This window comes from Camelina sativa, chromosome 17, assembly GCF_030686135.1.
Source record: "Camelina sativa cultivar CO46 ecotype springtype chromosome 17, ASM3068613v1".
In the NCBI taxonomy this organism is placed as follows: domain Eukaryota; kingdom Viridiplantae; phylum Streptophyta; class Magnoliopsida; order Brassicales; family Brassicaceae; genus Camelina; species Camelina sativa.
The window spans coordinates 1421020-1448550 of NC_141896.1; the positions used below are offsets into that span (position 1 = coordinate 1421020).

Below are 27531 nucleotides of genomic sequence, written 5' to 3' on the forward strand. Positions count from 1 at the left end.
TATTAAGAAATAATTATTTTAAAAAGGGAAAAAAGCTTAAAAATACCTCATCTATTTTTTATTTGGAAGTTTAATACCTCGTCTTTTTTGGTTGGAAAAAAAATACCTCATTTAATTAAAACGTGTGATTTAATACTTAAACTAATAAATTTTGTTAGTTTCATACTTACGATTTTTTGACAAAAATAAAATTCTGTTTTTACCCTTACTATATCAATTAATAATTAATTTTAAATGATTTGGTATTAATTTATAATTTTATTTGAATTAAAATTAATAAAGAAATATTAAATAAACTTAATTTTAATTCAAATAAACCTATAAATTAAGAAAAATTCTTGGGTTTACAAAAGAGTGATTAGGGTTTAGATTTTATAATTAAATGAAATTATATATCGGTTTGGGTTTACAAAATAGTGGTTAGGGTTTAGATTTTATAATTAAACAAAATTATATGTCGGTTTGGGTATACAAATAGTGGTAGGGTTTAGATTTTACAATCAAACAAATTTATATGTCGGTTTGGGTTTATAAAAGAATGGTTAGGGTTTAGATTTTAAAATTAAAAAAAAAAATATGTCGGTTTGGGTTTATAAAAGAGTGCTTAGGGTTTAGATTTTACAATTAAACAAAATTGTATTTTAATTTGGGTTTATAAAAAATGATTAGGGTTTAAATTACATAATTAAACAAAATTATATGTCGGTTTGGATTTATAAAAAAGTAATTTAGATTTACATATTATAATTAAAAACTATAATATAATGTTTAGAATTAATAACTTTAAAATTGAATGATATACAGATTTTGTTTCTTTAATTAATAATTTGTTTCCCTAATTAAGTGGGGATGAATCCAATAATTGTCCATAAATTAATACCAAGTCATTTAAAATTAATTATTAATTGATATAGTAAGGGTAAAAACGGAATTTTATTTTTGTCAAAAAATCGTAAGTATGAAACTAACAAAATTTATTAGTTTGAGTATTAAATCACACGTTTTAATTAAATGAGGTATTTTTCTTCCAACAAAAAAAGACGAGGTATTAAACTTCCAAATAAAAAATAGATGGGGTATTTTTAAGTTTTTTTCCCTTTTAAAAAAGTTCAACCAATTATAAACAAGATTGCATAATAGAAAGTATTAAACTAATCTAAAAGTTGCATAGAAAATTGAAAACATCCTATATTATGAAACAAAAATATTTTCTAAAACATCTTATATTATGAAACGGAAGGAGTATTTGATTCATTATTAATGAGAATTTGGTGGGACTTAATTTGGTAGCACGTAGCCTGTAGTTTTCATTAATTAGGAAAACACATTATTTAAACCTTTAAATTTTGTAAGATTAGAAATTGTTGATGGGAAATCATGCAACTACCAAAATATGTACAATAAATTGTAGCATTTTACTCACCAAACTATCTTATGTTAAAACTAATTAGTAAGGAGATTACTGTATGAAAATAATTAGTTAGTAAAATAAATAAACGCGTCCTTGTCTCTCTCTCTCTCTCTTATTAGCTCTTTAAACCCTTAGTATCGAAGCATATCGTTTTCAGTTTGAATCTTCAATTCATCTCAGATTTAGATCCAGACGCGAAAATTTTCAGAGCAAAGATCTTTTGCATTGTTCGTCTCTTACTTTGTAATGCTGTTGATCTTAATTTTGGAACCGACTCGATCGATTGACTCGTTCTAATTTTGGATCCCTGCTTTGTTGACTCGGCGAGTTTGGTTTAGGGGGATGGGAGGTGTGCCTTCAACGCCGCGAAACTCCGGTGGTGGTGATGATGTTTCGGTGTCGGAGTACCTCATTGCTACTTTTGTAGGTGAGAAATCGTTTCCATTAGCGTCTGATTTCTGGAACAAGCTCCTTGAGCTTCCGCTCAGTTCTCGGTGGCCTACTGATCGTGTTCAACAAGCCTGTGAACTTTTCGGTTAGTCATCATTCTCATGCGAATTGTGCTGTTTTCGAATTCACTATGAGCAAATGATATTGTATGTTAATGACGACCTAGTGGAAATTGAATTTTGTTTCAGCACAAAGCAATGGATACACGAGGCACCTTGCAAAGCTATTGATTCATCTGTCTTGGTGTTTGCAAGAGCTTCTTCAAGATTCTGATGCTCAGTCTTCTTCTATCTATAAGAAAGCTGTTAATGCAACCTATATTTCATCTGTATTTTTAAAGCACTTGATTGAGAATGGTAAAAGTGATTGTCTCGAGGAGTTGCATCTTTCTCTTGACGAAAGTGAGCCAGTTCCACATGGCTTTGTAATGGGTAATGAGACTCTCTCTCCCTCTCTACTAGTTCTTAAGTTATTTCTAGCGTTAAGGTAATGTTAAGCTGGCTTTATAAAGACTGTGTATTAATGGCAGATCAAGACATCCAGAATTTTGTCATGCATAGTGTACTGAGCTTCATTGGATCAACTGAAGTGAGGTATGCCATGCTTTATTCTGTATCTTCGTTATCCTAAAACAGTTTCTGTATTCAATTTTCCATTCTCCTGATTTTCATCATTTATTTGGCAAGTCCCAACTCGTATGTTCTACATCAGGAACTTCTGAACTTCATGCTTGTTACAATGTCGACACAGCTTCTCTCCGGACCTTCACCTGGACCAAGAGATGCAAACCCCTTTATTGATGCAGCCATGGCTCAGGTAACTAATTTTTCCTTATCTTTCTCATAGATTTTTACCTTCATCAATTTACACCCGTTCCTATTCCTCAACAAACTTCAGGAAAAATCTCTAGTTTGTCTGGCGGTCAGGAGATTGCTACTTAATTATATTTCCCGACACCGTACTCCTCCAAATGCAAAATCGTATTTGTATTCTGATGGAGATCAGCAAGGCATTTTGGAAAGAGTTGGTTCTGCCGCTGGTAGGTGTTCGTGTATTACTTCATATATAATGTATTCTCGTACTAACTTGTCCATATTGACCTTTTTGTATTGCCTTTTCGTTGCATATGTTTTCCTCTTTAGCTTCGTGAAACATCCCATGTATTCATGAGAACTTTTTTTCTTTTTTTTTTTATATGCAGCAACTTTTGTGCTCTTGCCTTTGAACTATCTTGTAAATAACAGTGGCGGGTCAAAAAATCCACTAGCGGAGTGCAGCCTTCATGTTTTACTTATCCTCATCAACTACCACAAGTCTATCATGAGTGATGAGTCTATGACGGATAAAAGTGATGATAGTGCTACTTCGGATCCAGTTTCTAAAGCCCATGTATTTATCTCTGGCAATACTTTTAGCAAGGCTCTAGCAAACGCTAGAGATGTTGAATGTGAGAATTTTTCCATCATCTTTCTGAGTAGGGCGAATCTGATGTATGTCTAAACTATTACTCTGATTGCAGTTGACCGCTCAGATGTTGAGGGAAATGCTCACCCTACTGGTCCACATGTTCGGATACCATTTGCTTCGCTATTTGATACTCTTGGCATGTAAGTTCTATTTTCTTGAGCTTTTTTTCTGCAGTAATTTGTTTTGTGACAGATGTATCCTGTATCAAATTCTTAGTTCACTGCTACTGTGTAATAACACAATCTGGCAATTTAGGTGTTTGGCTGATGAGGGAGCTGTCTTGCTCCTTTACTCATTGTTGCAAGGGAATTCCGACTTTAAGGAGTATGTGTTGGTGCGAACTGATTTGGATACTATGGTATGATTCATAAACTGCCACTCAATAAGTCCCATGTGTCTGTTTTATTTCTTTTGTTCCATTTTTCCTCAAAAGTAATCCCTTCTTCAGTTTTATTAACAGCAGACTGTTTATTTGTTGAGCTGAAGCCCTTATGGTTTCTTACCAATGATCTTTTGTTTTAAAATTTGTATATTTTGACAGTTGATACCCATTCTGGAAACGCTGTATAACTCTTCGAGGAGAACATCATCCAATCAAATATACATGATGTTAATTGTACTTCTCATACTTAGTCAGGATTCATCTTTCAATTCAAGTATTCACAAGATGGTACGTGCTGTTTCCAATTGTAGGATTGCAATAATATTTCTCAACTTTGATATTTTTTTTCTGATTGTGTTTCATTTTAATAGATATTGCCTAGCGTTCCATGGTACAAGGAGCATCTCCTTCATCAGACGTCTCTTGGTTCCTTAATGGTCATTATCCTCATAAGAACAGTGCAGCATAACCTTTCCAAGCTTCGGGTATGGCTTTAGATTCGCATCTTAGCAATGAAATATTTTTCAGATATAATCATCTTAGTTTAGCAGTTTGGGTAGGTGCAGCTTTATAAGAGTGACGTCAAGTTAAATCTTAGACAGATATCAAATTCTTATAAGATATTGGAAACTGCAACTTATTTGGAGATGTATCAGACATTGGTCACTTAAGATACAAATCTCTTTTAGTTTGTGACAAATTCAGTTTCTTGGGATGTTACAGGATGTGTATCTGCAGACTACTTGCCTTGCTACCTTGGCTAACATGGCACCTCATGCCCATCATTTAAGTGCATATGCCTCACAGAGGCTTGTCAGCCTTTTCTACATGCTTTCTCGAAAGTATGCAATTAATTCCTCGTCCTTTTATGACTTTGCATATATTCTATCATGGTCATTACAATTACCATGTAACTGAACATGATTTTTTTTTAACACAGGTATAACAAGTTATCGGACTTGACAGGGGAAAAGTTGCAAAGTATCAAAATAAACTTGTCAGGAGAGGATGATGGCGTTTCAGAAGATCTGGTATGACATAGTTAGTTCAAGTACACAATATATCATATATTCTAGAAGATCATTGCTATTCCTTGATCTCTGGTACACTTTTTTACATGTAACTTGCAAACTGCAGACAGCAGAGTTGCAGATCTTTACTGATTTCCTTAGACTTGTCCTAGATATACTAAATGCAATTTTGACGTACGCATTGCCGAGGAATCCCGAGGTAACACATTGTTATTTCTTCACAGCATGTATAACATGAATCTTTTCCAAATTTTTCCTGCTCTGATTCTGGTTTCTGCAGATTGTCTACGCGATTATGCACCGGCAAGAAGTGTTCCTACCTTTCAAGAATCATCCACGGTTCCATGAGCTAGTCGAAAATATATACACAGTACGCTCCATAGGCTTTACTCGTTTGATCTTTGTAGCTATGATTTCCTCTTATATTCTTAGAAATCCAAAGAAAAAAAAGAGTTTCTTATTGATCTACTTGTTTCTCTTTTGCTAACTGATTGTCATTTTCTATTTAGGTCTTAGACTTTTTCAATAGCCGCATGGACTCTCAAAGATCAGATCGAGAATGGTCAGTGCAGAAAGTTCTTCAATTTATAATCAACAATTGTCGGTCTTGGCGAGGTGAAGGCATGAAGGTAAATAACGTCTACATTTATCTATAATCTGAAACATTTCGATCGTTTTTCTTTGACTATAATTCACAAAGATGCTATCTTTTTCCAATTTGTTCTGTCACCGCAGATGTTTACTCAACTTCACTTCTCATATGAACAAGAGAGCCACCCAGAGGAGTTCTTTATTCCATACGTTTGGCAGCTAGCTGTTTCCCGAGGGTAACTAATTCAATACTATAAACAAACTTATCTGTTTCCTCTCTACTTGTCATCACAATGAACACCGAACACCGATCGCATTCCTCTCTCACTTTTCTTTTTTTTGTTCGCAGCGGATACAGTTTTAATCCGGAGGCCATCAACTTATTTCCAGTGCCACAGCCAGTTGAAGTAAGTACCTAATTGCATCCAACAGTTAGGTTTCGACTGAACATAGAATTGTACACAAACCCAAACAAACAATCTGAGATTTGAAAAAAAAAAAAAAGAACATTACAGTATATGCATAAGATATACATTGCTCGGACTGAATCGTTCCCTACAAGTTGTTGAATTGGCACTTGAATTGACCTTTCAACGGAATATATAATATCTGCAGAAAGAGATAGAAGACGGAAGAGGAGAGGTATTGGAAGGGAAAGAAGAGAAGGTGCAAGAGTTGAACGAACGGAGAATCGTCTTCGATCCATAAGTATATGAGAGAGAGCTTGGATGGGGGGGGGGGGGGGGGGGGGGGGGCGTATGTATATATATTTTTATACGGTTTAGTGTTCAAATAAGATAATACCAAAAAAAAAGACGTTAATTATTTTTCTCCAACTTTTATGTTTTTTTTTCTTAACAATGTAGCTCGGTCTATATTTCAACACCCATGAGTAAGTAGGTACTCTCTTGTGTAAACAACGAATTGAGCTTCTTGAGTCGGAATGTTTTTTTTTTCCTTTAATATATTAACCATATAATTTTTCTGCATAGATTTCCATGAAACTGGTTGATTAAATTAGATTATACAAATCATTATTATGTCTCATAACTTAAAAGAACAGAAGAAGGACAAATTACATAGCATCCACAAGTATAATAAACAGACAACCTTAGCATCTTAATCTGAATCTAAAATCAAATAACCCACTAAATTCCACGAACACACTTTAGAAAATTTCCATTTTATCGAGAAATAACCAGTTTGGATTGACCCTTATTGTACTTTTGTCCGAAAATTTTACGATTATAGAAACAAATTTTCCTTTTTTTTTCCTAACTCTTTTTGCCTTAAGCGCGTGAATGGACTTTTTATAAATACTGTCGGTATTAGAAAACAAAGTATATTTTACATTTACAATTTTCAGATACGTTTGTATTAATCATTATTATTATTATTATTATTAGTATAATACTGTATATGACTGCTACGTCTCGTCGAGAATCTAGGGTTTCTCTTTCTCTCTCTCCGTCCATGATTTGTAGCGCCTCCCTCTCTTCATCCTCCCTCCCCATTGCTTCTGGGCTTCCCCATCATGTTCAATTAAACTTTATTTCTCGCGCTTCACCTTACAGATCTTCTCTTTATCCCTGAGCTTTTTTCGCGAGTTTAACCTAATTTTTAACTTATCAAGCTTCGATTTTTTTTGTTCTCCGATTCGATTTCGCTGAGATCTATCAAAAAGGTCTCAAATTCGTGCGGGTAAGCTATTGGGCGCATTGAAATGGAATCGAAGAACATAAAGGCTGCTAATTTAATTGAAGAGGGAGACATTGATGGAGGCTCCGAGAGTGGTAGCGTTATAAGTTTGGAAGATGAATCGGTCGTTGATGTTTCCGGTCAAAACCTGGAGTTTTCCCTTCTGGGTGATGTGGATGATTCGGTGAAAGGTCTCTACTTTTTCAGAAACGTGTTCAATTTGATACCCAAATCGATTGGAGGGCTTGGGGGATTGAAGAAGCTCAAGTTTTTCAGTAACGAGATCGATTTGTTTCCGCCGGAGTTGGGGAATTTGGTCAACTTGGAGTACCTTCAGGTGAAGATTTCGTCACCAGGTTTCGGCGACGGCTTGTCTTGGGATAAGCTTAAGGGTTTGAAGGAGCTCGAGCTTACTAAAGTTCCTAAACGATCTTCAGCTTTGACCCTCTTGAGCGAGATTTCTGGGCTCAAGTGCTTGACAAGGCTCTCTGTTTCTCACTTCTCCATTAGGTAAAAAAGCTTACTCCTTTTTATCTTCTAGTGCTTCAGTTCCACCTTCTCAATGCTTCTTAATACTAGGTAGCATTTATAACTCAAGCAGGTGGTTGCTTTTGACAGTTTCTGTTGTGGATCCGTGTAGAATTTCCAGGAAACGTAAGTTAGATCATTATTGATTGTGATACGTTTTTGTGGCTGCTTAATGCAGTGTTTTTAGCATGCTCTATGTGATTGTTATGAAGAAAATATGTGAAATTTGGTTGATTTGGAATTGGGTTTAGGGTATTCACTACTTTGAATTACATTGGACTGGTTTTAACTCTGTCTCCCACTTGTTGTAGATATCTTCCCGCGGAGATTGGATGTCTTAAGAGTCTGGAGTACCTGGATCTCTCCTTTAACAAGATCAAGAGTTTGCCTAACGAGATAGGTTATCTGAGTTCATTAATGTTCTTGAAGGTTGCTCACAACAGGCTGACGGAGCTTCCACCGGTTTTAGCTTTATTACAAAACTTAGAAAGCCTGGACGTATCTAACAACCGATTGACAACTCTGGATTCTCTCGATTTAAGCTTGATGCCTAGACTCCAAATTTTAAATTTACAGGTACTTCTCTGATTCTCTCTCTGATTTTTCACAACATTGTTATACTATTTGGATGTGTACTCTCCGTGTGACCCAAAAACGTGACATTCTGTAGGAGTTCACGGATTCTTTAATCTGACAGAGCTTCTTTGATTTTCTGTTGTTTGAAGTACAATAAGCTCTCAAGTTATTGCTGTATTCCCACATGGATTCAATGTAATTTGGAAGGAAACTATGAAGCAATGGGGGATGATACTTGTAGCAGCTCCATGGTTGAAATGGATGTATATGAAACCCCGTACGAGAGCAATGTTATAAGTGTTCCTCATAAAGGTTAGAGTTTAATGTTTCTTTCCTTCGCATATGTACTGTATGAATATAAAGTTGAGAGTATGATAATTCTTTCTTTTAAATCGTTTATATTTCTTACAGAAGGGTGTATTATCTGTTTCCACGTGGGTGCAGGCTCCCACCGTAACCAATTAAATATGTCAACTGGGATCTCTTCCATGAGTAGATGCTTTTCGGCTCGAAAATCATGTAAGAGGTGGAAACGGAAACAGCACTACTTCCAGCAAAGGGCAAGGCAAGAGCGTTTGAACAACAGCAGGAAATGGAAAGGGGAAGTCCCTTCCGAAGGATTAAGTCTGAAGATGGAAGTCGAAGAAATTGCGAAACAGGGCATGAATGTTCCACAGAATGCTGAAAAAAGTTTAGTTGATAGAGTCTGCTTGGATGACAATGATAAACTGTCAGAAGAGGCTTCTGTCATTACTTCTGATGAGGAAAGGAGCAGTCTTAAAGCTAATTTTGTTTCTGACAATTCCCGATGTGTGGAATCCCAATTGACGAGTGAAAGGGAGAACAACAAAAGTTGTGAGATCAAGGCATCGTCCACCTCTTCAGGAGATACACCTAGTACTGCAGACTATAATTCTTCTTCTGATAGGAAGGAACGAAATCTCAAGTCGAAGCGATGTAGTGAGAAGTATCTAGATAACCCAAAAGGCTCGAAATGCCGTAGACCATCTACCGATATTTCTAATTTATCGCACAAATACAGCAAAAGCTCATTTTGCAGCACAGAAGATTCTCTTCCTGACGGCTTTTTTGATGCTGGACGTGATAGGCCCTTTATGTCTCTTAGTAGATATGAGGAAATTTTGCCTCTTGATTCACGTGAAGTCATACTCTTGGACAGGTAGTTACTATCACTTTTAGTATATCGAGAAGCACGATCATTTATATATATCCATAAGCTGAAGCTAACTTTACCCTCTTTTGGTATGTTTAAAGGGCGAAAGATGAAGTGTTGGATGCAATTACAGTCTCTGCTCGAGCCTTGGTAGCTAGGTTGAAGAAATTGAACTGTTTAGCTACAGATGTAGATGAAGCTTCCATCGACAACTTGCAAGTTGCATCGTTTCTTGCCCTTTTCGTATCAGATCACTTTGGGGGAAGTGACAGAACTGCTATTGTTGAAAGAACCCGAAAGGCAGTGTCGGGTACAAACTACCAGAAACCCTTTATCTGCACCTGTTTGACCGGGAACCAAGACGACTTGACTGCTCTCAACAAACAGGTCTCAACTACGGCTGAAGATGTCATTTTGTCTGATGTGTGTGAAAAATCCTTGCGTTCGATTAAGTCCAAGCGGAACTCTATAGTAGTTCCTCTAGGGAAACTGCAATTTGGCATCTGTAGGCACAGGGCCTTGCTCATGAAGGTGCTCGATTTTTCTAATGCTTTTGGATATCTTAACTCTTTAGTTTCTGTTTAGTTAATTGCTAATATTTGTTTCTTGTATTTTGTTTCTAGTACCTTTGTGATCGCATGGAGCCTCCTGTACCCTGTGAGCTTGTTAGAGGTTATCTAGATTTCATGCCACATGCCTGGAACGTTGTCCCTGTAAAGCAAGATTCCTCATGGGTTCGTATGGTAGTTGATGCTTGCCGTCCTCATGATATCAGGGAAGATACAGATCAAGAATATTTCTGCAGGTATAACATTTATCACTGTCTGCTAGATTCTTTAATCTTGACTTATTCTCTTTTGATAAATAATGTAATGATCTTTTATTTTTCTTGTCATTGATGTGAAATTAGAGTTCGGGCTACTGATTGTGCAGTTATATACAAACAAACAAATAGCTAACCAATCTCTTGAAAATTATTGTTGATTTGAAAATATAATACAGTTTTGTGTTGAATGACCAATCTCTTTGTTGTATATTCTGATTGCCACAGGTACATTCCCCTTAACCGGCTAAATGAATCCATCTGCGCAAAGGAAAATTTAGAACCAGGATGTTCTGTTTCTTCTCTATCAACGGGCAAAGGAGTAGAAAGAGCTAACAGTAGTCTTACCCGATGCAAGCTTGGCTCCACTGAAGCAGTTGCAAAGGTTTTGTTTTTACCTTTTGTAGTCTCTATCTGTTTCACGATTAAGTAAATTTACTGAATAGTTTCTTATTTCATCAGATGCGTACATTAGAGGTTTCTGGAGCTTCCTTAGATGACATTAGGACTTTTGAGTATACTTGCTTAGGAGAAGTGCGGATTTTAGGAGCTTTGAAACATGACTGCATTGTGGAGTTATATGGACATGAGATATCGTCCAAGTGGATGACCTCAGAAAATGGACTTGAACATCGACGCATATTGCAATCTTCTATTCTGATGGAACACATAAAAGGCGGATCTCTGAAGGTAACATACTTTTTCTCAATCTATATTGGATGTCTTTGTAACATCAATCAAAACCTTCTAAATGGTTTTATTGTACTCAGGGTCACATTGAGAACCTCTCAGAGGCTGGTAAGCACCATGTTCCGATGGATCTAGCTTTGTCTATTGCAAGAGATATCTCAGGGGCTTTAATGGAGCTGCACTCAAAGGATATAATTCACCGCGACATAAAAAGCGAAAATGTTTTGATCGATTTGGAAAATCAAACGGCAAAGGGAGAACCCATTGTGAAGCTTTGTGATTTTGATAGAGCTGTTCCACTTAGGTCTCACTTGCACGGATGCTGTATTGCCCATGTGGGAATACCTCCTCCTAATATCTGTGTCGGTACGCCACGATGGATGTCCCCTGAAGTCTTCAGAGCAATGCACGAACAAAACTTTTACGGACTTGTACGTTCTCCAAACACTGATTCTCTTGTTCATCAATGTTTATCTTTACTCGTCTCCTTGGTTATGAGCTTGCTTCTGTTTTCGCAGGAAGTGGATATCTGGTCATTCGGTTGCCTAATCTTTGAGTTGTTGACTCTACAAAATCCATATTTTGATTTATCCGAACTTCAGATTCATGAATCACTACAGGTTTGTCTCACTTTCACTTACATGATCGAGATCTTGTTAATATTATGATTTTAACGAGTTTGTTCTATCTTACTCTTAACCAGAATGGCAAAAGACCAAAGCTACCAAAGAAACTAGAGACACTGAGCTCTGAAGTAGAGGAAGACGATTCAATTAACAAACTCTGTGAAGAGTTTGACCTAACCGAATCTGACTTAGACACAATGAGATTTCTTATCGACGTGTTTCACCAGTGCACTGAGGAGTCTCCTTTAGATCGTCTAAATGCAGAAGACCTCCATGAAATGATTCTTTTACAGACAAAAAGAAAGAGTAAATCTCCTAAAGGTAATTCCACTTCTCCGCAAAGCTCAAGCCTTTAAAGGCTTTGAAGCTTAAAAGAGAGAAGAGCGAAGATAGAAAAATTTGATCTCGGTCTCTTTAAAGATTAGAATTATGTTGTCAACAATTTGGGTCTAAAGCTTCATAAGCTTTAAGGGAACGAGAGAACTATATATATAGGTGGTAATTCTTTCTTGTAACCTTGTTTGTTTCTTCATTTTGTAATTCCTCATGTTCTTAGTCTGTATCATTTGATTTGTAGACACTAGACACCATTGTATCATTCTTCTTTCAAGTTTTTTATTTAAACAAAGAAACCTTATATATTTAATATAACGTTCTTTTCTTGACTCAATTTTTAATTGCGGTTTTCTTGCAAGAATTTTGTTTGAATTACTTTTAAACTCGCTTCGAGCATAAAATATATGGATTGAATATATTGGGAGATGTATATATGTGATGTGAATCATATTATACATGAAGAAAAGAAAATGAAAAAAGAAATCGAGAAAAAAAACAACTATCAAGATTCCGACGAAGATGTGACAGCACTGACAGGAGATATTCTTGGAACTGGCACGGGAAACTCATGAATCTCATCAATCCATGGATTAGTCTTCTCCTTGGCTGGATTGATAGTTCTCAAAGCTCGCCAAACCGCACTATTACACTTAAATCCCGATCCAAAAGCAATCTGCCAAGTCCTATCTCCTCTCTTGATCCTCCCTTTAGCCTCACTATACGCAAGCTCATACCAAAGCGAGCTACTCGAAGTATTCCCAAACCTGTTCAAAGTCATCCTCGAAGGCTCCATATGCCACTCAGAAAGATCTAAATTCTTCTCAATCTCATCAAGCACCGCTCTGCCTCCCGCGTGGATGCAGAAGTGCTCGAATGCTAGCTTGAAATCAGGAATGTAAGGTTTGATTTTCTTGACATTGAATACTTTTCTCGCGACCAGTGTTGCGAAAAATAGAAGTTGTTCGGACATTGGTAGAACTAGTGGTCCGAGAGTGGTTATGTTCGTTTTGAGAGCTTCTCCGGCGATGGCCATAAGGTTTTTGGAAAGTGAGACACCGATCTGTTTGTTGTCGTTATTGTCTTCACGTTGGTAAACACAGTTGAAGGCGTTGTCATCAGCTCCTTTGTGTGTACGGACAGTGTGGATGAGTTGATATTTTGAGCGGCGGCGGTCCGAGGAGCGGTTAGAAAGGAGAACAGCGGCGCCGCCCATTCTGAAGATGCAGTTTGAGAGAAGCATTGACCGGTCGTTGCCTAAGTACCAGTTTAGGGTTATGTTCTCTGTGCTCACTACTAGTGCATATGAGTTTGGTTGGACCTGCATGCATATCGCAATTGAAATATTAAGACATTATGTGTATGTCAGTATGTGTATACGTATGTCAATATTTTTGGAAATTTTATATATGGTTGGTATTATTTTATTTTTACGTTATACTGTTTACAGTTTTGCAATTTTTCAGTGTGATAAAATAAAATAATATAGTTGGAAATGAAATATATATAATGAAACTTGCAGAACACATGCATGGCACCATACGTGAGACCTTACGTGTAATAAGATTATTTATGAAACTTATACTCCTAAAATTGGTGATATTGTTCAACAAACCTTCCCTCGATTAAACATAACTAAGCAAGCAGCCAAGCATGACACGTCACCTATCAATTTGGAATAAATTCATCCACATAACGGAAGATTATCAAATGTATCTACCTAACCTTATTCTCTCCAGCTTTGTCTATCTACCAAAAAAAAAAAAAAAACTATGGCGATTCTATATACACTCCGACAGGATCTTACCTACTATCAACTATGCAAATGCAGTCATAACATACCACACTTTGGATTGATTGTAAGATATGTGTACTCTAGTGTTAGTAAGTATTATATACACTATACACACACACACATATATATATATAGATAGATTGTATTCTAAATACATGCATGCATTAGTACTTGCTATGAAGACAATGTATAATTTTCCAATTGTCACAACTACCACCTACCTACAAAATAAGCCTGGCACAACCTTCATAAAAAGTACACGTGCTCATAAAGACGCTAGAGCTTTTGCCATGTTCTCATATAAAATCAGTAACCCAAAAATTCATATAGATAATGACATGACGTGAAGAAAACTAGAAAGGTCCCAACCTCCCCACCCAAATTAAATTAACTTTTTCTCTTTGTCACGATATTCTTATTTCTTATCAGATGGTTCAATTGATGGCGAACCTTAATTAGTATCAAATAACAATAAAAATGGTTGTTAATTTGTAATGAAATTTCTTAATTGAATAAATAATTACCTGAAGAAGCTGTTTAGCGAGATCAATGGAGATAAGACCGGCACTACAACCCATTCCACCAAGATTATAGCTCAAAATGTTTCCTCTAAGCTTATATTTATTCACGATCATAGCCGATAGAGAAGGCGTCGGATTAAACAAGCTGCAATTCACCACAAGTATTCCAATATCCTTAGGCTTCACACCGGTTTTTTCAAGCACTGCGTCTATAGCTCCAAACATAACCGTCTCGGCTTCTTTCCTCGCCTCGGACATACATGGATTCGGCGGGACACGTAAGAGAGCCTCCGGGAAGTAAGTCTTTTGACCAAGACCCGAACGTTCGAGGATCTTTTGTTGGAAAGCGAGGTTGTCTTCTGTGAAGATACCGACGCGTTGAGACCGGTCCATGAATGTTTCTCGTGTGCATATTAGAGAAGGGTCGGGTTTGTAACAAGCAAAATCGAGGAGGAAAATTTTGCGAGGACGGGTTGTGAAGTAGAGGGTGGTTAGAAAGATAAGAAGAACAGCGAAGAGAGTGGAAGATAGGAAGTGGAAATTGAGAAGGTGGTTGAATAAAAGAGTAAGATCGGAGAGATGGAAGGAGGAGGCTGCGGCGAACAGGACGGGGAGGAGGAGGATGTAGACAGCGTTAGATATTAGGTAATGGTAACCGAGTTTAACGTACTTGAGGCGTACCGATAAGAGGAAGTTTGGGAGTTTATTGTTTGTTACATGAACGGTATTGTTCATGTGATTCTCATTCATGGTGGGTCTTTTGGTTTTAAAATGTGATCAAAAGTAATTATAAGACCAAAAAAAAAGAGAGAGAGGAGATTTTAGTGTTTAATATTGTATAGAAAGAGATAACTTATGGCCTAAAATGTTGGAGTATTATTGAGAATTTATAAGCAAAGTTTTAGAAAGAGAACGAGGCAATTTAATACAAATGTATGGTACGTAGTCCCTATGGGTATTGTTGAGGCGGTGAGCTAACTATTCATTGATTCCGTTTTGAGACCGAATCTGATCACACATGTACGTAGTCCCTATGGGTAGTCCACCCTCCATTATGATGTCTATTGCTTTTCTACTTCATTTTATTTTGCTTTGATGTGTTATATTTTCAATGTAAGAGTTTAAATTATTTTTCAAATTCATCACTATAATGTTATTTTATTCTGTAAAATTAGTTAATGAAATAGTAAATAATCCAATCATTCTACTATTTTATGGATAGGTTTTTTTTTTTTTTTTTTGATCAAAACTATTTTATGGATAGGTTATGTACAAGGAAAATCGTTTTTATTATTCTCCCAACTGCTAAGGAACTATGAGAAATAGATTGCATACGTGTTATTTTATCCCCCAGTTTACAGGGGGGATGCATGCACTCTTTGAAACAATAAGTTGAGATGCATTGACATATCTAAAATGACTTTAATGGAAACTATATAAAACTTTATACAAAAAAAAATGGAGCTATATAAAACAGAGTAAGGTTTACCAAAAAAAAAAAAAAAAAAAGAAGAAGAAGAAAGGATAATTTGTAGGAGGTGAAAGATACAACTAACTCCAACTAAAACCTAATTCCAATCAAATCGTTTAATGGGCTCATCATTCATCAAGATTCAAGAAGGGCGATTTAATGAAATATGTGGGTACTTATTTCTCTATTCATACATTTTTTTAAAAATATAATGTAAGATTAACCTTTATTTGGCAAATATTAAAGATGCATGATACAAAATTATAAATCATTGAAATGTCAATAACATCTCAAAGTTTAGGTATTAGAGAGGTGAAGAATCAGAGACGTGAAAGGTAGATGCTAATGTAATACTTTCTCTGTCCCATTACAAAAGATGTTTAGGAAGATTTTATGTCACACTAATCGTTTTCATCATCAACACCGTCATCACCATCATTGTGTCTTTAATATCTTTGGTATCATCAATTTGATTATGATCTTCAGTTTGAAGTTATACTGATTATTATTGTTACGATTTCTTTGAAATTGTTTCAAAACAGTTCAATGTGAGTTTGTCAATGTGTCCACATGTTTTTTTTTTTTTTTCTGTTGATGTCGTCGTAATTGCCCACACACATCTTATAAATTGTAGTTTGCGTGCGCACTGAGATTTGGCATATGTTTTATTATAAATTTATAAGATAATGTTGTGAAATTATTATAAATTTATAAGATATTGTTGTGAATTTCGTGACGAAAATTGAAAGATTGTGTGGTAAGTCACCCAAAATTTTAGAATAGTAATTTTAAATAGAAAAGGGACTATAAATGCCGAAGAACTTCTAACCAAACAGAACTATTTTGGGCAAGAAATGTGATTCGTGGAAGAACCATCATTATTGCTATATTGATCTATTGTAAATTCTTTACGCGTATTATATTGTATAGCTTACATACAAACATCTTTTAGCATCAATCAAAGCGCAGCATTTAATTATAAGGTAAGCTCCTCAACATCCAACTACTTCATCATTAGTAACATTTACAAGGTTGGCAGACATGTCAATATAGTTAGTAGTTAGGTATCACCACATTTATCAATGATTCGTATTGACACTAGATTTTTGGAACACACAACTTTGTTGGTGCAATTGTAGTAACAAAACACTGATTTTTTTATAATACTTCAAGGTATTGGTTATTTCAAGCACTTGTGTGTGTATGTTTTAATGTTCAGGTTTTTCGTTTGTTTGATGTCCAAGCTAAATATTTATATTACATTTATAACTAACAAAACATAAGTTTTCATTTATAGAAAAAACAAATTCATGACCAACTCTATTGAATACAGGCAGATGTGGTTTGAATAAACCGGCCATGGATATTTTATACTCTTTACTAGACACACCTTAATCGTTTCGATGAGGTTACAAAAAAAAACCTGAATGCTAAATTTACATGTTCCCAGTTGCAAGTGCCTTTATATCAAAAAACAAATTGAACTTGTGAAATTTCTAATTATCAGTAACTAAAATCAAATGATATGATCTAAAATTAGCTTCGTTTTAAAATCATTTAATGAAATTAGTATCAAAATTGTAAAAAAAAAATGAAAATTGAAACAAAAATACAAATACAAAAATATAAAACAAAATAATAAAATCTGTATAAAATATTAAATGACATAGTTCAAATCCAGTTAGTTTTCACATTATTTTTAGTTTCAGAAAAACTGAAAATCTTTATAAAAAAAATAAAAATAGTATTTTTTTTTCCTTTTTACTTAATGAATGTTAAAAAATGAGAAATTCCTCAAAATACTATAATTTCAGTTGTTTTCCAAAAATACTATACTTAATTTTTTTTTCCAACAATACTATAAACACAAAAAAATGATTTTTCATTGATAGAATTTTTTTTAAGATTTGGATTGACACATTAAGATATTTAAGATATAGTTTTTTCGAAAATGAATTTAGTGTTTAGGATTTAGGGATTAGGTTTTGATAACAAAAAAATTCAGTTCAGTTGGGTTGTTAAAAAAAAAAGGTTCAATTTTGTGGTATTTTTAGAAAAAAAAATAATACATTTTACTGGTATTTTGGAAAAAAGAAACTTATTTTAATGATATTTTGTAGATTAAAAACAAGAAAAAAAGGATGAGATGGAAATTGTCAAATTGACCTGGCCAATTGGATGCGTTTTCTTCATGGGCTGCTCGAAATCCTTTATTGGTTATGTTGGGCTCTTATAGAGAGGTCTAAAGAGTTTCTTTGACTTTGCTGATATGGCAGAGCAGCTAAAGAGTGGCTGACTCCGATTATCTTGTGATATCTAATCATCTCGTCGGTGCTCGTGTGATACTAACGGCTACATAGCCTTACTGCCGATCGCTTTTTTTGTTTTGTTTCTGGAACGAAGGGTTCATCGAGAGAACCCTTCCGCCGATCATCTTTCGTTACGCTCGTTTCCGGTTCGTGAAGTCTTTGGGGAAGAGCCTTCCTTCCCAACGTCGAAGATCAAACAACTCATGAAATTTGTAGAAGATAATTAAAAAAGAATCAGAGAAATTGCGAATGAAATTGCAACTTTCTCACTCAATAACTAGTGTTTCTCTGGAGTCTGGACTGTGATTCAAAAAAAAATGATTAGAATATAGTATATTTATAAACTGATTTGGGGACTCAAATTTCCTTTTTGAAACTCTTTTCTGTTGTTTCCTTTTTTCTTTGTTGAACAACAACAACAAACCTCTGTTTTCCTTTTTTTCTTTGCCAAATTCTTTAAAACGCAGCGTTTTTGCATTTTCTACGAAACGCATCGTTTTATTGCCAGTTTCTTTTAAACACAGCGTTTTGAAGTTTCTTAAAACGTATCGTTTTCCCCAATTTTTGTCAAAAACGCACCGTCTGTGAAACTTTTAAACTCGCTTCGAGCATAAAATATATGGATTGAAGATATGTGATGTGAATCATTATTATACATATGGAGAAAAGAAAAAACAAATATCGACGAAGATGTCACATTGGAACGGGAAACTCATGAATCTCATCAATCCATGGATTAGTAGTCTTATCCTGGGCGGCTGGATTAATAGTTCTCAAAGCTCTCCAAACCGCACTATTACACTTAAAACCCGCTCCAAAAGCAATCTGCCAAGTCCTATCTCCTCTCTTGATCCTCCCTTTAGCCTCACTATACGCAAGCTCATACCAAAGCGAGCTACTCGAAGTATTCCCAAACCTGTTCAAAGTCATCCTCGAAGGCTCCATATCCCACTCAGAAAGATCTAAATTCTTCTCAATCTCATCGAGCAGTGCTCTGCCTCCCGCGTGGATGCAGAAGTGCTCGAATGCTAGCTTGAAATCAGGAATGTAAGGTTTGATTTTCTTGGCTTTGAAGACTTTTCTCGCGACCAGTGTTGCGAAAAACAGAATTTGTTCGGACATTGGTAGGACTAGTGGTCCGAGAGTTGTTATGTTCGTTTTGAGAACTTCTCCGGCGATGGCCATTAAGTCTTTGGAAAGATAGGCACCGATTATTTTATTGTTGTCTTCACGTTGGTAAGCACAGCTGAAGGCGTTGTCATCAGCTCCATTGTGCGTACGGACAGTGTGGATAAGTTGATATTTGGAGCGGCGGCGGTCCGAGGAGCGGTTAGAAAGGAGAACTGCGGCGCCGCCCATTCGGAAGAGGCAGTTTGAGAGAAGCATTGACCGCTCGCTGCCTAAGTACGTGTTTAGGGTTATGATCTCTGTGCTCACTACTAGTGCATATGAGTTTGGTTGGACCTGCATGCATATCACAATTCAAATATATATATATAATATATGGTTCAATTAAATTTTCTTATCAGATAGTTGATGAGTTTTAAATTTGTAATGAAATGACTTCATTGAATAAATAATTACCTGAAGAATCTGTTTAGCGAGATCAATGGAGATAAGACCAGCACTACAACCCATTCCACCAAGATTATAGCTCAAAATATTTCCTCTAAGCTTATATTTATTCACGATCATAGCGGATAGAGAAGGCGTCGGAGTAAACAAGCTGCAATCCACCACAAGTATTCCAATATCCTTAGGCTTCACACCGGTTTTTTCAAGCACTGCGTCTATAGCTCCAAACATAACCATCTCGGCTTCTTTCCTCGCCTCGGACATACATGGATTCGGCGGGACACGTAAGAGAGCCTCCGGGATGTAAGTCTTTTGACCAATACCGGAGCGTTCGAGGATCTTTTGTTGGAAAACGAGGGCTTCTTCTGTGAAGATACCGACACGTTGAGCCCGGTCCATGAATGTTTCTCGTGTGCATATAAGAGAAGAGTCAGGTTTGTAACAAGAAAAATCGAGGAGGAAAATTTTGCGAGGACGAGTTGAAAAGTAGAGGGTGGTTAGAAAGATAAGAAGAGCACCGAAGAGAGTGAAAGATAAGAAGTGGGAATTGAGGAGGTGGTTGAATAAGAAAGTGAGATCGGAGAGATTGAAGGAGGAGGCTGCAGCGAACAAGACGGGGAGGAGGAGGATGTAGAAAGCGTTAGAGATTAGGTAATGGTAACCGAGTTTAACGTATTTGAGGCGTACCGACGATTGGAAGTTTGGGAGTTTATTGTTTGTTACATTAATGGTATTGTTCATGTGATCACTTTGGATGTGATTCTCTTTCATGGCGGGTCTGTTGGTTTTAAAATGTGATCAAATGTAATAAGACCAAAAAAGCAAAGAGAGGAGAATTCGTGTTTAATGTAAAGAGAGAGATATGGCCTAAAGAGTTGGAGTATTATTGAGAATTTATAAGCAAAGTTATAGAAAGAGAACAAGGCAATGTAATAAAGAGTAGTCCCTATGGTCCTCTTGATATAGAAACAACAAGTTGACATGCATGGACATATCTAAAATGATTTTATAAATGCAAACTACAAAACTTTATAAAAAAAAAATTAAAAAATTGGAGCTGAATAAAACAGAGTAAGGTTGACCAAAAAAAAAAGAAGAGTAAGGATAATTTGTATGAGATGAAAGATATAACCCCAACCCTTGATATCATCTTATTCGTAAATTAAGTTCGCCGATAGCTTTTGTACCGGCGACTGTCGCCGCTTCAAAACAAGGTATGTATGGCGTCGCTAATACTCCCAACGGCTCTATAAAGTCCAATTATTAAAGTCGCACGACAGGATTACATGAAAGATAAAGAAGAACAAAAGAAGAAATCAAAGCTTTTTTTTTTGTTGTTGCAGTCGCAATCTCTGTACCTAATAAACATCGTTTAGTTGACTCATTACTTTCTATTTTGCCACTCATTCCTTCATGAACAAAAATTTATAAACAACGTACAATCAAAATAGAAAGTAATGAGTCAATGGTTACCCCACGGGGAGATATGCGGAACAAAATTAGAGTTTATTGAACTATAAACGCGTAGGAGAAAATACGTGGGTACTTATTTCTCTATTCATAAATTTACTGTAAAAATGTAAGTTTTTTTGTCTTTATTTGGCAAAACATGCATGCTAGATACATAATTACAAATTATTGAAATGTCAATAACATCACAAAATTTTGGTATTAGATAGCTAGGTGGTGTGGTGAGGAATCAGAGACGTACGTGAAAGATAAAAGCTAATGTAGTATTCCCTCTGTATAACGATATGTTTAGGAAGTTTATATGTCACTAATCGTTTTCATCATCAAATGTCATATATCGTTGTGTCTTCAATATCATTGCGAATTGGTATCATCAATTCGAGTATGGTCTTCAGTTTGAAGTTGTACTTATTATTATTATTATTATTTTTTTTTTTTGACAATTGTATTTATTATTATTCGTTACGATTTCAAAGAAACTTATTTCAGAACAGTTCAATGCGACTTTGTCATTGTGACTACACTTTTTTTTTTTTTTTTTTTTGCGATCTGTCGTAATTGCCCGCGCTTCTTATAAATAATAACTTTTTAAAAATCTTATAAATTATAGTTTGCATGCATGCGGAGATTTGGCATATCTATACTATAATATTATAAGATATTGTTGTGAATTTTGTGACGAAGATTGAAAGATTGTGTGGTAAGTCAAAAATTCCATTCGCACCAATCAAAGCGCAGTATTTAATTGTAACGTAAGCCCCCACACATGCACCCAACTACTTTATTTAGTAACATTTACAAGGGTTGGGGTTAATATAGTTAGTAGTTAGGTATCATCTATCAGTGATTCATTTTGACACTAAATTTTTGGGCACACAATGTTGTTGGTGCAGTTGTAATAACATAAATTAAAATACTAATTTTATTACACGTTTTAAGTATTGGTTGTTGGTGATTGGTCCTTCTGATGGATTCGGCGATTAGAGAGAAGAGAAGCAAGAAGAGAGAGAAAGAAGTAGATAACCGGTTAATCCCGGGTTGATATGGTTAGTTGAAAAAAAAACTGAATCAAAGCAGAAAAAAAAACCCAGCATTTTATAACTCTACAAACGCAAACGCAAACGCAAACGTAGAGTAATTGCGATTCTCACTCGTGTTTCTGGATTGTGTGATACTAAAAAACGATTAGAGAGAGAGAGAAGAGAGACCTACTAGTGGTATGGGAAATTTTGTGAAACGGAGCGTTTTACCAATTTCTATAAGCGCAGCAGCGTCTTCGAAGTTTCAAACGCAGCGTTTTGCAGTTTTTTTTTCTGATACGCACGAAAGAAACCGTATGTATAGTGTTGTAACGGTGGTGGTGGTGACTTCGCTGCTAGTTTCCAAGGTTTGGTATCCACTTCGGCGATGGCGCACGGCGGATATGCCTAGCGGAGGGTTACGGAGCGTAACACGACGGCAGGAACTAGTCGGAGATCAAAGGGACTTCTGTGTTGAGAAGAAAACCGAAGAATTCGTCTCTCAAAAACCAAATTCGTTCAATCGGCCGCATGATTCGTAAAGTAATGACCACTCTTCTTCTTCTCTTTAGGCTAAATTAGGGTTTATGGTTGCCTTCTCCGGCCTTTTTTGTCGGGAACTTGTTTCTGATTTTTAGATTAGAGATAATGATTTTGATGTATGTGATGATGTGTTGAATATACAATTGGCTATAGGATCTTCCACCTGAAGAAAGAGAGGCTCTAGAAAAGAAGTTGGATGATCTGAAGAAGCAACAAGATATACATAGCTGTCTTGCTGTTGAACGTTTAATCTTTCTAAGAAACAGAAAGATCAGATTCTTTGGTGTGAGATTATAGCATGTTATCTTTCTATGCATTGGATTGTTTGAGTTGTTTGTTTTCCCCCCCTGAGTGATTTGGCTTCATCTGACATCAAAGATGAAATCTATCTTTGAGTAGAGAGAAGAAAGATTGAAAGGAGCATAAGACGTCTTGAGAAGTTACAACGGAATGGTCATGTGCAAGATGCAGAGATTGGTGGGCAACTCCATAAACTCAAAGAAGACCTTGAATATGTTAAGGTAAGCATCTCTTATTCAATCCAAATCAAGTTTCCTCTCTTAGTGGTAAGAATAGACACATTGTTCTTTTGCACAGTTTCAGAGCGTTATCTTGTTTTCTGCTAAATTTCGTGGTTTCTTGATTTCAGTTTAAAAGCTACTGACATCTTGTTGCTGTGTGCAATTCATTTCTTCCCCAAGAATGAAAAGTATGTACCTCTCTATTTAGTGGAGGTGATGATTTGCAAGTATCTGACCGGAGAAGTACATTGCGGAAGCAAACTAAAGCCAATATAATTGTTGCTGCTGCCACTGGGAAAGAGTTGGAAGGTATGTATCTATGGTGCCCATTCCATTAACTTTCAGTATAGAATTGGGGCAGTATGCTTTTTTTCATCGTTGCATGCATTCTGACCTTCTGTTTGCTTTTGAAATAATGCTGATTATGTCGCGGTATTGATCATATGATTATTACTATTATTGTTTTTAGTTGAAAACAGAGACAGGGAGCGAAGATGATGCGCTATTGAACCTGAGTGATGATGACTTCTTTGTCAACGGAAGTTCAAGTGACGAAGCAGATGCGGACGATGAGTGGACTGATAAAAGCACCCAAGTACGCCTTGTAACAATGTGCAATAGTTTCTGTACACCTCAATACTATTAAGTGTAGTTTATTGACTATATCATCTGAATTCCATTAAGCTATTATTCTTGACTTTTTTTCTTTCCCAGGGAGCCCGGTTTCTAGTGCTTTTCCAGTGATGAAAGAAATCAGGTATAATGCGAAAGTACTCACAGTCTGTCAGAAACTTTACATGTTAAATTCCGGCGTGGTCAAAGTATATGAGAAGTGTTAAATGTTAATAAAGTTAGTGTTTGGTTAATGATTCCTTTTGTTTCATTGTAGAAGCCGTACACAACTAGGGTTTTAGGTTTGCATCAACTTCTCGTATGTATTCATCTGTGGAGAGGAACGAGATACCTTCCTCTAGCAACACTTCACGTAGAAGAAGCCAGTATTCACATGCTGCCACAAGTTTGCATACAAGTCAGAGTAGCAACTTGAGTTCTAACTCTGATGCTCACAAACCTAAGAGGAAGAGAAGACCTAAGAAAAAGAAGCAACATGTGAGTTTCTCTCTACTCTTTCCTGTAATTCTGTTCTGTGCTTTTGTGGAAAATCTAAATATCTAATTGGTGGTACTTGAACCAGTCTTCCAAACGATATAATTCAAACTTTCAAAGAATCTGGCATTCGACTTGCGATGCTGAAATTTTGCTTATTCTATCTGCTGCTATTGCAGGCGTGAACGGGATCTGTACTGGCATGATTAGAACCCGCCTTGTCTTACACTCTCTGAAACGGGTATATATATGTTTTTATGTGGTCATGAAGGCAGATAGATAGGTTCTGCTGTTTTTGCATAATGATATAAACCCTAAACCTTGGGCTAAACGTGTTTCTCCCTTGAGATAAGCATTTTATAATTCTGTTCTGTGTTCAGTTTGTGTTTGATCGAATAGAACCAATTAATGGGACAGAGGAAGACGGATCAACTAACAACGTCTGTAGGTAATAGACAGTCCGAACAGTTAAACTCAAAGTCATATTGAAAGATCTTTACCACTAGACTAGTGGGACTTTTTCGGTTATTTAAGGGCCGATAAAATATATATTTATTGGAGGGCCACAAAACACATATATGCTTCTTCGTCAGCCTGTGCATAAGGCATTAAGGCCGGCTCTAATCATATTACACATGAAGAAAAAAAGAAAATGGAGAAAACACAACTATCGAGATTCCGACGAAGATGTCACAGGAGATATTCTTGGAACCGGCACGGGGAACTCATGAATCTCATCAATCCATGGATTAGTAGTCTTCTCCTTGGACGGATTAATAGTTCTCAGAGCTCTCCAAACCGCGCTGTTACACTTGAAACCCGATCCAAAAGCAATCTGCCAAGTCCTATCTCCTCTCTTGATCCTCCCTTTAGCCTCAATATACGCAAGCTCATACCAAAGCGAACTACTCGAAATATTACCAAACCGGTTCAAAGTCATCCTCGAAGGCTCCATATGCCACTCAGAAAGATCTAAATTCTTCTCAATCTCATCGAGCACTGCTCTGCCTCCCGCGTGGATGCAGAAATGCTCGAATGCTAGCTTGAAATCAGGAATGTAAGGTTTGACTTTCTCGACACTGAAGACTTTTCTCGCGACCAGTGTTGCGAAAAAGAGAAGTTGTTCCGACATTGGTAGGACTAGTGGTCCGAGAGTGGTTATGTTCGTTTTGAGAGCTTCTCCGGCGATGGCTATTACGTTTTTAGAAAGTGAGACACCGATTTGTTTGTTGTCGTTGTTGTCTTCACGTTGGTAAACACAGTTGAAGGCGTTGTCATCAGCTCCTTTGTGTGTACGGACAGTGTGGATGAGTTGATATTTGGAGCGGCGGCGGTCCGAGGAGCGATTAGAAAGGAGAACTGCGGCGCCGCCCATTCGGAAGATGCAGTTTGAGAGAAGCATTGAGCGGTCGTTGCCTAAGTACCAGTTTAGGGTTATGTTCTCTGTGCTCACTACTAGTGCATATGAGTTTGGTTGGAACTGCATGCATATCACAATCGAAATATTAGTACTCTAAACGCATGTAAATAAAAATATCAAGACATTACATATGTGTATGTATACCGTATACGTATGTCAATATTTTTGGAAATTTTATATATGGTTGATATTATTTTATTTTGTACGTTATACTGTTTACAGTTTAACAATTTCTCAGTGTTATAAATAAAATTATTTAGTTGGAAAAAAATATAATGAAACTTGCAGAACACATGCATGGCACCATACGTGAGACCTTGCGTGTAAAGATTATTTATGAAACATTGAAACTTATACTACTCCAAAAAAAAAAAAAAAAAATTTGGTGATATCGTTCAACAACCTTTCCTCGATTAAACATAACTAAGCAAACAGCCATGCATGACACGTCACCTATCAATTTGGTATAAATTCGTCCACAGAACAAAAAATTATATCTATAATCTATATTTATATATATGTATTTGCCAAATTTTATTCTTTCGATCTCGAGCTTTATCTACCAAAAAAATAATTATGGTGATTGTGAATCTATATATACTCCGAGAGGATCTTATACAAACTATCAACCATGCAAATGCAGTCATGACATACCACACTTTGGAGTAACCGTAACATATATGTACACTAGTGTTAGTAAGTATTATATACAATTTTGGTAGTTTTTGATCGTAACTTGGTATGAAGACAATCTATAATTTTTCAATTTTCACAACTACCACCTACATACAAAATAAGCCTGGCACAAACTTCATAAAAATTACACGTGCTCATGAAGACGCTAGAGCGTTTACCATGATCTCATATAAAATCAGTAACCAAAAATTCATATAGATAATTACATGACGTGAACTTTTCTCGATGTATTGAACTTTCTCTCTGTCACGATTTTCTTATTTCTTAACAGATGGTTCCAAGTACTAATAGCGAATCTTATAGTATCAAATAACAATAATCAATAAAAAGGGTTGTTAATTTGTAACGAAATGACTTCATTGAATAAATAATTACCTGAAGAAGCTGTTTAGCGAGATCAATGGAGATAAGACCGGCACTACAACCCATTCCACCAAGATTATAGCTCAAAATGTTTCCTCTAAGCTTATATTTATTCACGATCATAGCCGATAGAGAAGGCGTCGGAGTAAACAAGCTGCAATTCACCACAAGTATTCCAATATCCTTAGGCTTCACACCGGTTTTTTCAAGCACTGCGTCTATAGCTCCAAACATAACCGTCTCGGCTTCTTTCCTCGCCTCGGACATACATGGATTCGGCGGGACACGTAAGAGAGCCTCCGGGAAGTAAGTCTTTTGACCAAGACCCGAACGTTCGAGGATCTTTTGTTGGAAAGCGAGGTTGTCTTCCGTGAAGATACCGAGTCGTCGAGACCCGTTCATGAATGTTTCTCGTGTGCATATTAGAGAAGGGTCGGGTTTGTAACAAGCATAATCGAGGAGCAAAATTTTGCGAGGACGGGTTGTGAAGTGGAGGGTGGTTAGAAAGATAAGAAGAGCAGTGAAGAGAGTAGAATATAGGAAGCGGAAATTGAGGAGGTGGTTGAATAAGGGAGTAAAGTCGGAGAGATTGAACGAGGAGGTTGCTGCGAGGAGGACGGGGAGGAAGAAGTAGACAGCGTTAGAGATAAGGTAATGGTAACCGAGTTTAACGTATTTGAGGCGTACCGACATGAGGAAGTTTGGGAGTTTATTGTTTGTTAGACGAATGTTATTGTTGATGTTATCACTTTGGATGTGATTCTCATTCATGGTGGATCTTTTGGTTTTAGAATGTGATGAAAAGTAATAAGACCAAAAAAGGAAAGAGAGGAGATTTAGTGTTTAATGGAGAGAAAGAGATAACTGATATGGCCTAAGGAGTTGGGAGTATTATTGAGTATTTATAAGCAAAGTTATAGAAAGAGAACGAGTCAATTTAA

The 27531-nt window shown here is 36.3% G+C and overlaps 5 protein-coding genes and 1 pseudogene across 12 annotated transcripts; 3 read left to right on the top strand and 3 right to left on the bottom strand.

Moving 5' to 3' along the window:
- Nucleotides 1–1316: 1316 nt before the first annotated feature.
- LOC104754549 (uncharacterized) lies at nt 1317–6321 on the top strand. 4 transcript variants are annotated; one of them, XM_087493661.1, is made up of 19 exons: nt 1364–1638; nt 1750–1946; nt 2050–2292; nt 2391–2454; nt 2548–2677; nt 2759–2900; nt 3063–3308; nt 3381–3468; nt 3584–3686; nt 3870–3998; nt 4082–4195; nt 4434–4552; nt 4651–4741; nt 4848–4940; nt 5022–5111; nt 5251–5370; nt 5477–5568; nt 5682–5739; nt 5948–6321. In XM_087493661.1, exons 2-19 carry the CDS (start codon nt 1754–1756, stop codon nt 6038–6040), a joined length of 2208 nt encoding a protein of 735 aa, XP_087349787.1. In that variant the 5' UTR covers nt 1364–1638; nt 1750–1753; the 3' UTR covers nt 6041–6321. The 4 variants fall into 4 exon arrangements, with proteins under 4 accessions (XP_087349786.1, XP_087349787.1, XP_087349789.1 ...); XM_087493663.1 differs by having other exon boundaries at nt 1469–1638; nt 2573–2677; XM_087493660.1 differs by having other exon boundaries at nt 1317–1946.
- Nucleotides 6322–6627: 306 nt separating this feature from the next.
- Nucleotides 6628–12079, top strand: LOC109124472 (uncharacterized). Of its 4 annotated transcripts, none has more exons than XM_010476766.3 (11): nt 6628–7540; nt 7870–8134; nt 8284–8446; nt 8579–9314; nt 9410–9839; nt 9932–10113; nt 10360–10516; nt 10594–10821; nt 10902–11252; nt 11340–11441; nt 11525–12079. In XM_010476766.3, exons 1-11 carry the CDS (start codon nt 7056–7058, stop codon nt 11801–11803), a joined length of 3378 nt encoding a protein of 1125 aa, XP_010475068.2. In that variant the 5' UTR covers nt 6628–7055; the 3' UTR covers nt 11804–12079. The 4 variants fall into 4 exon arrangements, with proteins under 4 accessions (XP_010475068.2, XP_010475067.2, XP_087349791.1 ...); XM_010476765.3 differs by having other exon boundaries at nt 6675–7540; nt 8546–9314; XM_087493665.1 differs by having other exon boundaries at nt 6742–7540; nt 8229–8446.
- A 95-nt stretch (nt 12080–12174) lies between these two features.
- On the bottom strand, nt 12175–15152 carry LOC104754551 (3-ketoacyl-CoA synthase 2). The gene is made up of 2 exons (XM_010476767.3): nt 14100–15152; nt 12175–13101 (listed from the first exon to the last, which is right to left on the bottom strand). The coding sequence occupies exons 1-2, from the start codon at nt 14844–14846 to the stop codon at nt 12286–12288; spliced, it is 1563 nt and encodes a 520-aa protein (XP_010475069.1). The 5' UTR covers nt 14847–15152; the 3' UTR covers nt 12175–12285.
- A 3307-nt stretch (nt 15153–18459) lies between these two features.
- On the bottom strand, nt 18460–20380 carry LOC109130075 (3-ketoacyl-CoA synthase 2-like). Its single transcript, XM_087493672.1, has 2 exons — nt 19461–20380; nt 18460–19340 (listed from the first exon to the last, which is right to left on the bottom strand). Exons 1-2 carry the CDS (start codon nt 20220–20222, stop codon nt 18570–18572), a joined length of 1533 nt encoding a protein of 510 aa, XP_087349798.1. The 5' UTR covers nt 20223–20380; the 3' UTR covers nt 18460–18569.
- A 1803-nt stretch (nt 20381–22183) lies between these two features.
- Nucleotides 22184–24430, top strand: LOC104754553 (uncharacterized; annotated as a pseudogene). Its single transcript, XR_015586747.1, has 8 exons — nt 22184–22483; nt 22637–22766; nt 22883–23004; nt 23173–23313; nt 23484–23630; nt 23719–23825; nt 23911–24114; nt 24291–24430. The product of XR_015586747.1 is annotated as an uncharacterized LOC104754553 (transcript).
- A 209-nt stretch (nt 24431–24639) lies between these two features.
- Nucleotides 24640–27475, bottom strand: LOC104754554 (3-ketoacyl-CoA synthase 2-like). The gene is made up of 2 exons (XM_010476769.3): nt 26603–27475; nt 24640–25591 (listed from the first exon to the last, which is right to left on the bottom strand). Exons 1-2 carry the CDS (start codon nt 27359–27361, stop codon nt 24779–24781), a joined length of 1572 nt encoding a protein of 523 aa, XP_010475071.1. The 5' UTR covers nt 27362–27475; the 3' UTR covers nt 24640–24778.
- Nucleotides 27476–27531: the final 56 nt, after the last annotated feature.

Bases quoted from the DNA above. Each gene is read 5' to 3' on its own strand.
- LOC104754549 (XM_087493660.1), top strand. From the start codon at position 1,754: ATGGGAGGTGTGCCTTCAACGCCGCGAAACTCCGGTGGTGGTGATGAT. The intron at 2,901-3,062 runs GTAGGTGTTCGT...TTTTATATGCAG, and splicing joins AAGAGTTGGTTCTGCCGCTG to CAACTTTTGTGCTCTTGCCT. The intron at 3,687-3,869 runs GTATGATTCATA...ATATTTTGACAG, and splicing joins GAACTGATTTGGATACTATG to TTGATACCCATTCTGGAAAC.
- LOC109130075 (XM_087493672.1), bottom strand. From the start codon at position 20,222: ATGAAAGAGAATCACATCCAAAGTGATCACATGAACAATACCATTAAT. The intron at 19,341-19,460 runs GTAATTATTTAT...ATATGCATGCAG, and splicing joins TCGCTAAACAGATTCTTCAG to GTCCAACCAAACTCATATGC.
- LOC104754551 (XM_010476767.3), bottom strand. From the start codon at position 14,846: ATGAATGAGAATCACATGAACAATACCGTTCATGTAACAAACAATAAA. The intron at 13,102-14,099 runs GTAATTATTTAT...ATATGCATGCAG, and splicing joins TCGCTAAACAGCTTCTTCAG to GTCCAACCAAACTCATATGC.
- LOC104754554 (XM_010476769.3), bottom strand. From the start codon at position 27,361: ATGAATGAGAATCACATCCAAAGTGATAACATCAACAATAACATTCGT. The intron at 25,592-26,602 runs GTAATTATTTAT...ATATGCATGCAG, and splicing joins TCGCTAAACAGCTTCTTCAG to TTCCAACCAAACTCATATGC.
- LOC109124472 (XM_010476765.3), top strand. From the start codon at position 7,056: ATGGAATCGAAGAACATAAAGGCTGCTAATTTAATTGAAGAGGGAGAC. The intron at 9,315-9,409 runs GTAGTTACTATC...GTATGTTTAAAG, and splicing joins GAAGTCATACTCTTGGACAG to GGCGAAAGATGAAGTGTTGG. The intron at 9,840-9,931 runs GTGCTCGATTTT...TTTTGTTTCTAG, and splicing joins ACAGGGCCTTGCTCATGAAG to TACCTTTGTGATCGCATGGA.